Source organism: Lissotriton helveticus, chromosome 11 (genome assembly GCF_964261635.1).
Source record: "Lissotriton helveticus chromosome 11, aLisHel1.1, whole genome shotgun sequence".
Lineage (NCBI taxonomy): Eukaryota > Metazoa > Chordata > Amphibia > Caudata > Salamandridae > Lissotriton > Lissotriton helveticus.
Window position 1 is genome coordinate 1,003,278,483 of NC_136072.1, and position 13,145 is coordinate 1,003,291,627.

General features: G+C 43.2%; 1 protein-coding gene across 4 annotated transcripts in view; it reads left to right on the forward strand.

The window, feature by feature from the left end:
* Positions 1-12,152, forward strand: part of FOXN4 (forkhead box N4) — a 79,720-nt gene extending 67,568 nt beyond the window's left edge. For all 4 annotated transcript variants that reach the window (XM_078667372.1, XM_078667371.1, XM_078667373.1 and 1 more), the window contains 2 exons: positions 5,089-5,472; positions 10,305-12,152. In XM_078667372.1, coding sequence (XP_078523498.1) covers positions 5,089-5,472; positions 10,305-10,555 — 635 coding nt within the window. In that variant the 3' untranslated portion in view covers positions 10,556-12,152. The remainder of the gene's footprint in view (positions 1-5,088; positions 5,473-10,304) is intronic.
* Positions 12,153-13,145: the final 993 nt, after the last annotated feature.

Below are 13,145 nucleotides of genomic sequence, written 5' to 3' on the forward strand. Positions count from 1 at the left end.
GTGTAGATATAGGCATTTAACTATGCAGAGCAAGGCAAAATTGACATAGGTGGCTTCTCTTAAATGAAAAAGGCAGATGATTTCAAATTGAGAAGGCAGAAAGTCCACAGGCAAGTATTTCAAACATGCACAAAAGTAAAAGAAAGATCCTTCTCTTCAGAAAACATCCTGTGCTAACTCTTTTTGAAACCTAAATGAGTTTTAGCAGTGTAACCTGAAGCAGATTGCAATCTTTACAGCTCTTCTTGCAGCAACTTGAGCCGAGCAAATAGTAATCATTGTGACATGCTTCAGACAATCAATCACATACAATATCGGATAAAACGATACAGAGGCAAAAAAAAGTGTCAATAGATTCCTGTTTTAGGGGAAGGTTGACTGGGAATCCTGTTGGATTGACTTCACTGCCTGGTGCCCTTTTTGTAAAATGAAGGTCCACAGACAAGTATTCCAAATATGTGCAAAGGTAACTGCCAGAGTGAAAGAAAGATTCTTCTCTTCAGAAAACAATGATTTGAGCACACATCCTGTGGTAGCTCTTTTTGAAACCTTAGTGTGTTATAGCTCTCTTTACTGAAGCAGATTGTAATTTTGGACTTTCCAGCTTGTTGCTACTACTTGAACCTGCAAACAATGATCATTGTAACATGCTTCAGAAGGTCAATCACATAGAATCTCGGGTACGCCAATACCTAGGAAAAACAAAGTGTCAATCAGTCCCTGTCTTAGAGGAAGGTACTTGAAAAGCCTATTGGAGTGACTTCACTGTATGGTGCCCCTTTTAAAAAAATTATGAAAACCTTGTGGCATGCTTTACCATCTCAATTTTTCCTCTGTATCCGCTTACGAAACATTGTATGTAATATTTACAAGGAGGCTCGCGCATTTTAGCAGATGTTAGTTTTTGGCGAAAAAACTGACGTCTGCTAAATTGCTGACTTACATATACTTACCATTGGGGTGGATTATGCTGATACGACCACAGGGTCGGATTAACATGGTTATCGCCATTTTCCATGGAACATCGCTGTAAAACCAGCGATGTTCAATGGAAAACACCGCTATCCCTGGAATAATTATCACCATTGCGCTATGCATTGTTAATACAGCGCTAGCATGACGATAATTGCCAGCGGTACCTGGCAATAAAAAATTACACGCTAAGCGCGGCCAGTGATAATTATCGCGGCTGCTTGATAATATGCCCCTATCTGTTCTAAATATATGTGGTTAAATCAAAGACATTTCCAAATTAATACTTGGTTCTGGGAGATTAAAGTCTGCCGAGCCCTCTGCACATTACTAAGTGTATTAGCAAATAACATTGAAGCTGTGATCCCAATTCACAATGCTTTTTGTTCCACTTAGGTGAGCACAACGCTCCATTTTGGCCAAAAATGGCAGATCCCGGTTCACACAATTTGTGTATGTTAGACCTGTCAGCCTTAGGGTGGTCTTCCTCCAAACCGTTTGGCTTACTCCTCCTTGTCTTTGCTGATCTTGTTTTTGTTGGCCTTAGGATTCTGTGCACTTTACCACTGATAAAGTGTGTGTGCTGTCTCCTCTACACAGGGTAAAATTGACCTACACCAAATTGGTACATTTAATTTACTTGTAAGACCCTAGTAAAGGGGTACTACATGTACCCAGGGCCCATCAATTAAATGTTACTAGTGGGCCAGCAGCACTTATTGTGCCTCCCACTTAAGTAGCCTTTAAACATGTCTCAGGCCTGTCATTGCAGCCGGACTGTGCAGTTTTGAGCTGCCATTTCAACCTTGCAAAATAAAACGGTATGTCATGCCTAGCCTTCCTTGTTAATTCATATGTCACTCATGGGGCAGGCCCTAAACAGCCCACAGGGTAGGGTATAGTGTATTTAAAAAGTGGACATGTATTTTTAAGTTTTACATGTCCTGGTAGTGAAAAACTCTTACATTCGTTTTTCACTACTGCAAGGCATGACTTTACCATAGGATAACATTGAGTTAACATATTACATTTAATAAGTGATAACTTTAAATTGGAAGCAGGTAGTAATTTCGAGTTTGGTGTCTAAATAATTGTAATTTAAAGGCCTTTTTAAAAAAAACATGTTATTTTGCATTTTTCATAAACATTGAATATTACAGTCTGTGCATATCATCATGTGCAACAACATGTCCCACAACTGATCCCCCACCACTCCAAGCCGACAAGCTGTACAAATAAAGCAATAGTGCATACACCAAGTCCAGAATTGACCCTACCTATGCAGCCATGGAATCCGCTCAAGGTGACCCCATCAACTAGTCTCAGTGTGTACTTTAATGCATCATATTCACTCTGGTCACTGTCAATTTAAAGCCCTCTTTAATGGTAAAGTTGGATTTTAAGTCACAATTCTGAACATGCCACTTTTAGAAAGTAGATGTTTTCTTGTCCTTATTGTCTGCAGCATGTAACCTGAGTCCATGACTAGGTGTAGATGGCAGTTTGTCTTCGTGTACTGCTCCCAGACAGTAAAACAAAGGGCCATCGTGTTGGCAGGATGAGCCATCTTGGACTTGATGAGGGCAAGGAGCTGCCATCTACCACACTTGCAAATCACAAAGGCTCTGCCTGAGCAGACTCAAAAAGTGTTTGACACTGTTTTTGTGACCCCAGACAAGCTTGGGCTAGGGAAGGGAGGCAGGGAATTCCAAACCCCTCCGGAGGTGGAAACCTCCAGAACCTGCTCCTGTCTCAAAGATGACACCATGTATAAATACGAGCGCCTCGGATACAACTCTTCACTTCACCTCTGGACCTTTGAAAGACTCAGAAGGACTGCTGTCTTGCTCTGCAAGAAGGACTGCCACTCTGTTGCTCTGCTGCCCAAGGATTGGACCTGCATCATGAATGCAAGGCCACCAAAGTGACTCCAAGGGCAGGTTGGTTTGCCTCCTCATCAGAGCCTCATGGACAGAACAGGCTCCAAAAAATTTGAACCCAGCACCGGTGCTCTGTCAGCCCAGTGGTGGTTATGTGGGCAGAATGGATGCAGCGCAATGCTTCGGAATTATCGCTATGCTACGCATTCCTGGCCCAGGACTTTGAATCGCTACCCTAAGTCTCCTTAGAACTGCTGCTGCGCGATGCATCCTTGACAGAGGCGTTTGCAATGTAAGCCTCTCGTTGATGGCGTCCTCGACAATGATGCAGGGCTCCGCATCGCAAGTCCCACAACTTCTTCGGAACCAGTCGGTGTGCGACGCACTTTGGATGCGGGACTTCGCACTGCAACCCATTTGTTGCAAGATCTTGCATCGCAGCCTCTCAGAACCACATCCTTGGCGTGGAATATTGCAATGCTCCACAACTAGGATTCAAGGTACTGATGTTCAGTGGACCTAATTTGGTCCCTCTATCTGGCCTGCGCTCCATTACAGTTGGTCTGAACTTTTGACTGTGTCCTGGTCCAGTGTGACCAGATAACCACATTTAGTGCTTTGTGCTTCTAGGCACTGTTTCCACATAAATCTTTAAAATTGCATATCTCAGTTTCTACTGATTGGACTATTATCATTTTGGTATCTAATAGTTTTACTCAGTTTTTCTAAATTGGTGAAGAACTTTTCTTGTGATGTGTTTTCACTTCATTCATTTTTTAAAGGCTGCATACATCCTTTTCACATTCCCCCTAAATTAAGCCTGACTGCTTTAGGCAAAGCTACCAGAGGATTAAGCATATGTTCATTTGGGATTTGTTTGTGTTTCACCCTGACCGATATTGTGGTTCCTGCTTGAGTAGGGTATCACCCTCCCCCAACCAGTAACTAAGGGCCATATCATAAAGAAAGGGCAGGAAACTGCCGCTAAAGCGAAGATAATGGGCTTGATAATATGCCCTTGTGAATTCCCGTAAAAGCCCAGGTTCTGGTGTTAACCTGGGCTTCTATGAGAATTCACAAGGGCATATTATCAAGCCCATTATCGCCGCTTTAGCTGCAGTTTCCTGCTGATAAAAGTGGCGATAATGTATCGCCCTTTTTTGATAATATGGCCCTCAATTTGTTGATGAAAATTGTGAATGAACAGTTGTCAATTAAATTTGTATTTGCGGACAGTCTGCTGTGCAGGATTAAGTGTGCAAATTCAGCCTGAAAAGCACCAAAAAACGTCCATAGCAGTTTCAACCTAGAAAAATATTTTCCAACTTGGTATAAAAAGAAGAATTGAACCTGAAAATTAAAAATGCTATCAACAATTGCACATTTCTGTAAAACCCCTACAGATTGACTGCCTTCAGGCATTGTTCAGAAATAAGAATAATGCAGTTGGAGAATTCTGCAATTTGAGATTGATACACATTATGTCTGTGAATCCTATAAAACTTCATAACCTACACAAATTGTGGAAGGAGCCGCATGATACCTAGATTTCTGAATTGGGTATTTATGTTTTGTGAGCTGGCCCTTAGAATCTTTGCCTTGCCAGCTAGGTGTGATTGATGCATGCCACGTTTGCCCATAAAACAATTCTGTTCTGTTCAATCCATCGTATTGTTTTCTTTTTCCAAACATATTTTTATTGGCATTTCTTGTATTGACAAGGAAACAGACAGGTTACCAGCATTGCACACAACATATTTCAAAGTACTGTTTTAGCAAAGCATTGGGGGATGCCCCCCAATCATATCATATATCTGTAGACCCATTAATAACATGTTATACAGTGTAATAGTAATACTCAGTATCCCCAATACTTTCAGTAAAAGTCGTGTCAGTGCATCGCACTATTTGAGCCCTATGAAATTGTAACATTTTCAAGAATAGTCAACCCAGCTCTGAAAGGGATTGTGGAAATGCCTTCTGTTTGGTAACAAAAATGAACTAAAACCAACCGTTCAAACTAACTTGTGCAGGGGGCGAGTGACACTGTAGTTCAGAAAAATGGTCTGGGGGCTGATCCATGCATTATAAATCATAACCAATTAAGCACTATTAAAAAAAGGTGTTAGCATGTTCTCAACAATGTCTAACTAGCTAACGCGGGTTGCTAAGGACCACCTGGCCGCATTATCGATCCCTCTTGTAGAGTTTAATTTTTATGTTATTTTTTTTACAGACGAATTGGACAGACTGATCACCGACAGACCAGAACATTGCAGGCCGGCTAAGAAACATCATGATGGTGATGGCTCAACAATGACACACATGGCTTCAAACCACGGCAGGCTTCCTCTTCCCCAGCTACAGCCTCATGCAGTCATGACATTGTCTTTACAGTCTATACCTCTCCATCACCAGATCCAGACTCAGTCCCGCATGACTTCAGCCTCTCCGGCCCCCGCACAGACGCCGCCGCTTCACACCATTCACGATATCAACCATAGTCCTCTTCACCAGCAAGTAATCAACAAAGCAGCTGTAGATTTCATGAACGTGACAACAGACATGAACACAGAGGTGGATGCTCTGGACCCGAGCATTATGGACTTTGCACTACAAGGTAACCCTGCCTCACCGATTCATAACTCTTGATCTACGAGATCCAGTTGTGGAAGTAAATTCAGATGGAGGTGCTTACTACGTTGGGTACCAATGCTTATTCACTTCCAATCCACATTAGACAGATTCAACTACCCTCCAAATAACTTGTTGCTTTCATGATTGAACTGGGATCAACAGCATTATCTGCTGGATCTGATTTTCAGAATGGAGCCCTAGCATTGTCACTGTTTATTTGTGAGCTAATGAGGACGGGATATGTAAAAACTGATCTAGATGGTTCATTATTTCCTGAAATGTCAATTTATTTAAATACGACATATTTGACATACTTCAGACTACCTAACACATTTGTGAAAACATCATAAGCAAAAACCCAAAATGAGGCAATAGAGATGGTTCCTAAGACAGGTGTTAAAAGCTGTATTTTGTCAGGGCTCGTATTTTTTCGTGCGATGGGACATGTGTAAAATCTGTGTCCCTAGTTTAAAGCACAAAGCAGGTGAGGTGATGAATCACTTACTGATAAAATTGGTTAATATGGGCCTGCTCCATGAATGGGTGGTAGGTGTCTTTTATATTGTCAAAATAATAAGTAGAGCGCACTACCACGTTAAGAATCTAGTTGTGAAATTGAGCCGTGCTCCAGGGATCACTCTCTGAAAGTGAGTGTAATTAAACATGAATGACGGTGCATCCTTATGGATATAGGAATTATAGCATTTGATCCTGCGAATTTTAGGTCCATTCACCTTTATATTTATATTAACAAACACCTAACCTCACAAAGACAGCACTACCGTTTTTTCACGCCCAATTCATTCACAACCAACGTTTCACTACCATCGTTACTAATATATTTTTTATTAAGCACAATCACTCTGGATGTTAAAGAACCCACAACCTTAGCGACTTCTTCATGTTTATAAACAGTTCTTGATCACACCATTTCATTGCTTTCAGAGAACCCTTTGACGAAGGCATTCTTTGCCGAAATGCATTGGGATATTTAAAGAATTGTCAAGTTATATACAATACACTTTGGGCTTAAGATATACCAAGGAATTGTAAGGATGTTCTCAACGTAACTGTGATGCAACAGTTAAAATAAAAACGCATTTTGAAAACCAAGGAATGTGTTCACACTAAACTTTATTGATAAACCTGAAGAAACCTTTTACACAAAGGACCATAAACCTGTTACCTAGTGGACATTCCCTATATCCATAGGGATGCACCGTCATTCATGTCTTTTATATTGTGACACAAAAGGCCAGGTTAAGAGGGATTAAAAGCTCTTTTGTTCACTTAACCACACCGGAGGTTATGTTGAGCTCAAAACCTGGCTGATTAGGTCTCGGCCTGATCCAGCGCATGCGCTGGTCTCGGTCGAGACATTTAGTAGGGCTCTGAGAAATGCTACTTTGCCGGCGATCAGCTTGCTAGAACGCGCACAAGAGCGCGCGCACATGCGCGTTATAGCAAGCTGATCGCCGGCAAGGTAGCACTTGCGGGTGTGACACTGACTCGGAAGTGAAGACGCTCTCTGGTTGCTAGTTTTTATTTTTTATCCTTCATTAACTTCGAGGATTGTTTGATAAGGGCCTTACTTTCCATGCCAGCCTCTGTGCGGCTTCCAGTGATAGGCCTGCCTGCTGGAGCTGGCTTTGCTCCCCTGATGGTGCGTGGGGCTCTCTGCAGCGGCTGGCTGCTCTACCCTTCGCAGCCTGTCCCGTTTCATGCACCTGCCTTTCAGCCCGCTTCCCATTCCGAGATAAGATGCAGTAAACACATGTCACTTTCTCCCAAACACTTGGACACTGAGCAGGCCTGACTCTGGCTGGAGTAAACACCTCATTAATTGACGGGACCCATGCTGCCTCCATCCCACAGGAGTTCCAGCAGCCCCGACTTCACGCTTCAGCCTCAGTAAGCAAACTTTTTCAAAGCGGGTAGTAGCATTCATCTACTTCTCCCAGGGCTGCCAGGATGGACACGGTGAACGCACAGCGGCGGAAGGCGTGCCTTGCATTGCTGCTGCTTTTTGTTCTGCAAAGCCCCGCTACTGCTCTGGGCTCTGACAGCCACCCCTCACCAGACATCTGCTCGACACAGGCCATTTTACCTGGACCCAAAGGTGAGCAGCTTGTCTTCTCGGTGCGCAGGCTTTCTGCGTTACACATAATGTCTGCATCTAGTCATGCAACCAGGGGCCCCCACATGAGCGTCCTTCTGAATCTCAGGTCCCAGATGAGATGGTTCTATCAGTGAATCTGTGAGCTATCATCACACTGATTCCTTGTACTAGAAATGTACAATTTCTCCCATAGCTGAGTCATTTGTTTCTACTGTACGCTCATTGTTTCGACCAGGCACTGCGTTTTCTGGCGGACACACAAATGGCTGCACTTCAGAACTGCCCAATAGCTCGCTGAGTGGACATTCCATTTCTGGTGCTCAGGATGAAAACTAATAGCATGTAATAGTTGTTTCTTGATGTCGATGTCCTACATAAAGAAGTTATACTCTGACTGTCAACCATCCACAAGAGGATATCCAAAAGCACTGCATGTTTTCTGCTCATCTGGCAAGTAAACCGTAAATCTCCCCAAAAGTTTTACAAGGTGAGAAACTCTGCAGCTGTATGAACTACCCACACGCACATTTAAAATGCAACAATCGACCTTCATTGCTTGTTTTTCTCTTACCAGCATCTGCTGCCGGTCTGAGTCGAATAACCGTGCCTCTTTCCTAATAACCTCTCTGCAACTTTCTTTCCAGTTTTACCCCACTCCACAAGTCTCTCTTCTGTCCCTTCTCTAAACTCTCTGCAACTTTCCTGCCAGTAAGCTCTTCGCTCCATGTCCCTCTTCGCTCTTCCTCTGCCTACTCGACCTCCCTCAACTCTCGGTCTCTCCTATATATCAGTCCTTAGTAAGCCAACATCTCCCCTCAAAATCTCCTGCGGTCTGTGCTTCTCAGTACGTCTCTAACCTGTTGCCATCTCTGACCAGCCCCCTTCAGAGCCTTTCTCTTCTCTCAAATCTCAAACCCGCTAGTCAGCTTCTCCCTACTCGGCCAGACCTCTTCTGCCTGTCTCTCTCTTGCTGCCCACTACCCAGTATGACCATTTCGCCTCACCCTCTCTCTTGATGGTCTCCATCTTGACCACTCTCTACCCTAAGGCCTCTGTTGTGGGCGTCTTACGTTCCACTCCCTGTTCCTTCATTGATCAGTCTCCTTATGTTCTCCCACCCGTATCTCATGTCCCTTTTCGAACTCGTTCCATCCACTACGTCTTTCTCTTTTCTCAGTCTCTTTCCCTGCTCGTGTCTCACTCTTTTCGGAATTTGCTTCCCCTTCTTCTCTATTGTGTCCCTCGCGCTCTCTTATATTCGGCTACCTGCGCCAGTCTCTCCTCCGAACCTTTCTTTGTGGCTGTCCGTTGCCATGGAAGCCCGGTGCGGCCACCGTACAAAAAAGGCGGGGAGTGTCAAAGCTTACAGCCCGGACCCTCTTTGCTACACCTGTCCATGGTCCGCTGAGGATTCCATTCCCCACTCGCACAACCTGCTTGGAATAATACCCGTCTATCCACAAGAGGGCAGGGATTTGTGGTGTGTTTAAATCTCTCATGTATTTTCCACCCTCACCACACAGACATATTGTGTTATGATTTGCAGAGGGGATTAGGGCTACATCACTTATACACTGTGTTATATTTGTAGTATGTCCCGTATGAAGATACTTCGTATTTACATAAACCATATCCAAGAGCTTATTTGCGCTTTGCGCACTTTTCTGCTGCGTGGTGAAATACAAGTTCAGTATAGATGAATGGTTTATTAAAGTTCAGCGCATCTCTGGACTCTTTGAGCGTTCGTCTTTTATGAGTCAAACAGGATAAAGGTATTTGCTCAGGGTCACACACGTTGGTTCAGTGGGTAAGCTGGTGTTGAAATTATGAGTGAGGTCTGTTTTCTTGGACATTTCTCTGTGTGGACTGCAAGGGTGTGTGTCGTAAACACTCAAGTAATATGCAGCCTTGTTGTGCAGTGCTGGCTGCGGGGATAGTCCACGTCTAAGCACTCTATTCATTGTTAGCCCGGGCTGGTTCTCATTTGGAAAACTCGCTTTGCAGTTGACAATAACAGCCAGTTCTTCCATTGGTAGATTTGCATTTCCTAAAAATAAAATGTTAGGTTTAGATTGTGCAGACATCGGTTTTATCTGTAGAAGGCGCAGGGGGAGGGAATACACGTTCTGAAAGAAACAGTAATGCGTCTCTCGGGACACTGCTCTACAACATAGCTCAAACATATTGGCAACGTCAATAGGTCTGGCAAAACACTTATAAGGTCCTAAAGGCGAGACCTATTGGCTATCCCAATGCTTGTTGCTTTCTTCCTTTGCTAAATAGGCGGTAAAGGACCACTTGCCCAAAGCCATCCGATAAAGCAAATTGCAGTTGAGAATTCACAACTATTCTGTATGTAATTCTTAGGGGGTGTGGGGTTGATATTACCAGCCTTCTGGTTTGTAACTAGCAAGAAAGAGTAGGGAAACAATTGCACATGCTGTGCTATTTGTAATTCCGTATTTTATTTTGGGTGTGTTTAGAGGGCAGACTTTGCCTCGAGTGCTGTGCACAGCAAAATATTTTTAGAGTGCTCAGGAATTAACATAATTTATTGTGGCGAGGAGTTTAGAGAGGTGTAGGATTAAACATCTGTCTAGGAGAACAAGTTTGCAGTTTTTAAGTCAATGTGTCCTGACAGCAGTAAAACTGTATACAAAGAAAAGCAATAACATCAATTGTGCTTATCTTTTTAGGAAACATTTGGGAAGAAATGAAGGATGACAGCTTTAACCTCGATAGCCTCGGTGCCTTCAGCAACTCTCCTCTACACCTTTCTGACTGTGACCTGGGGACGACAGGGCTCACCCCTGTGTCAAGTGGCAGTGAACAATCCTTTTCAGACTTACAGGTCACGGGCCTCTACACAACCTACACCACCCTGGACGCGGTGTCATCGCCCCAGTACCTGAATGCACAGGGCAACAAGCCCATTGCCCTTCTCTAAAGGTTGCACCAGTTGTAGGGGCCGCCTACAACACCTTTACTCAGAACGGGCATCGAGATGTTGTCCTGGCCTTTTTTGGCTGCAAGCGAGCACAGTTTGAAAAGTACCACACTCAGGGTGGACAGCTGACTATTCTACTATTCCAATCAATCGAGAGCACAGTTTGTTAAAATGCCTCATTGTCATTAGTTTCAAGTTAAATATACAAACGCCCACGACTCCTATTACACCCGTGTTGCCAACTGAAACTGCGAAATTTTTGCCGGATTATATCAGTCACGAGAACAAATCAGACATTGATGCTTGCTGGCTTCCTAGTGCAAAACAATTTTACGCAGAGATATGCTTCTCCACATTGGAGAAAGGAATTGATCATTGCCCGAGGCTTCGTGGTCATCACTTTATTGTGCTGCACCTCTGTACTCAGAATTACGGTCAAGTGCCATTTTGATATTCTGAATTTCTCGCCGTGAAAGAGCCAAATGACTGGTACGATCAAGTGAAAAGAACACGAATGCCCTGGAGATGAGGAGAACTTGTATGTGGAACACTGACATATTTTTTTTACATTATTAGGTGTATTTATTTATGAGCGCAAAACCATGTCGAGCCACTTGAAGCAAACTTGAATCAGAGACCTACAAGTATAAGGCCTGACAAATTTGAGGTGTCTTGAAATCTATTTCTGTGTATAGATTGTAGAATTTCTCTTTCCTGTCTCTGTGGGTAGAATCTTAGACTAATTATAATGTATTGTGCTTTATGGATTTTTGTGCTAGGCAGTATTACTACTTGTAAATTTATTTATATTTATTATTGAGAAAATGAAGAAATTATGTAAACTGAGTACTGTTTACAATGTTTTGAAAATACAGGTCGCATTTTTATACACATAGCAGCAAAATTGACAGTTTTTTTTCTGGCGTTTACAAAGCACAACTTCTGGATGGGGCCTTATCATCTTTTGTCATATAAGAACTCTAATTGTGGTAAAACAAAACATACAACATGGGCTTCACTTTTTCAGTACTGTACACAGTCCTACGTAATGATTGGGCTATAAAATAGATCGCCAGTTTAAAACTACAAAAATAAAAGATGGTACTTTTTCGCACTGATTTAATTTTTGGCAGCACTGCTGTTCAGGACATATCGTGTTTTTTTTAAATAATAAAGTGTCTCTGATTTAAAGGTTATGGCTTTTAGACCTAGAAAGAAATCAAGTGAAGGATCGTTTAAATGCGAGACATGTCTCTTCTACATTGGTGCCAATAATGTAATTTTATATATTTGTATATTTAGGATTCTTCATACATAATGGAATTTGAATGAGCACTTTTGATACTGTGAAACACCTAGCTTTTAACGTCAGTGACCAAATATTTGCTAACTGTACAGAATCCAGAACTATTTTTTGCTTCCTGATTTTACTAGAGCAAATCTCTAATGAACTTTCTAAACTTTCAGTTTCAGTGTATCTGTGACGTTGTTAGTGCATTATATGCTAGTAACGTAGCCCACATTTCTAAATTCTTTTTATCAAAAAGGACACTGTTTACTAGCATTGTACAGAAATAAACTTGAAAATCAGTGCTGACATCACGTTTGTTTGAGTGATTTTTAAGAAATATTTATTGTTAATGCCCTTAGTTTCGAATCTGAGAACGCTGTTGAACAAGTTATTTACCTTCATTAATTACTTATCTGGCAGAGACTCTTATCTACCTGCAGATTTCTTACCATAGAATATTCCCCAGCATCAGACCGGATTCAGAAACTTGCTAAGCAGTACCTCTGCATGCTGGTAGGTGGCATCATTCGGCTCCACGTGGCGTCCACGTCAGAAGTGACGTGTGTGCTGCCTATATAGGTGCCACCCCAGGGTGCTGACATCAGTTGCTTTTGCAACTTTCCACACCAGAAGAATGGAGCCACAAGGAACACTGACCACTGGTGTGCAATTCTCTGGTCCGTATAGGGATTAATTCTTAACTCTGTAATCCATTTGCAGAGCGGGGTAGGTGTTTGGGTCAGTAAAGAATATGTGGATAGATAGTCTTTTTCAGATAAGATGTTACCGAAGATAAGTAACTTGTTCATCTGATGGGTGTGGAGTCTAGCCGAACAGCAAGATGACCACTCACTAGAGGGGCTCTGCTTGCCGACAACACAATCCTAAAGTCCCACGGCACACAGAGGGCACATGTATTTATCTCCTCGCTGTGGCATCCTCTGGACACCTTGGTACACCTATGGGTGCAATTTTTGGAGAATCAGCCGTCAGCCGAGGTGTTGGTGCCACTGCTCGGCCCTTGGCCTGCTCCTGATCCTTTTGGCCTGCGAAGCAGGGCCGCCTGCCGGAGGGGCCTGTGATTGGCACTGCTCCACCCTGAATGCAGCGATAGCGGGGGGGACACCCAGTACATCGCTCAACACCCCCCATACAACTATTAGCCCCTGCATGCTACATTGGGCTAAGAGTACTACAGGACTCAGCTGGGCCTGCATGACGAGGAGATCAGGCAGTCTGCGCAGACATACCCTGCTTGTGCGGGAGCGGCTGCTTCCCAGCACTATACCTGTGAGAGAA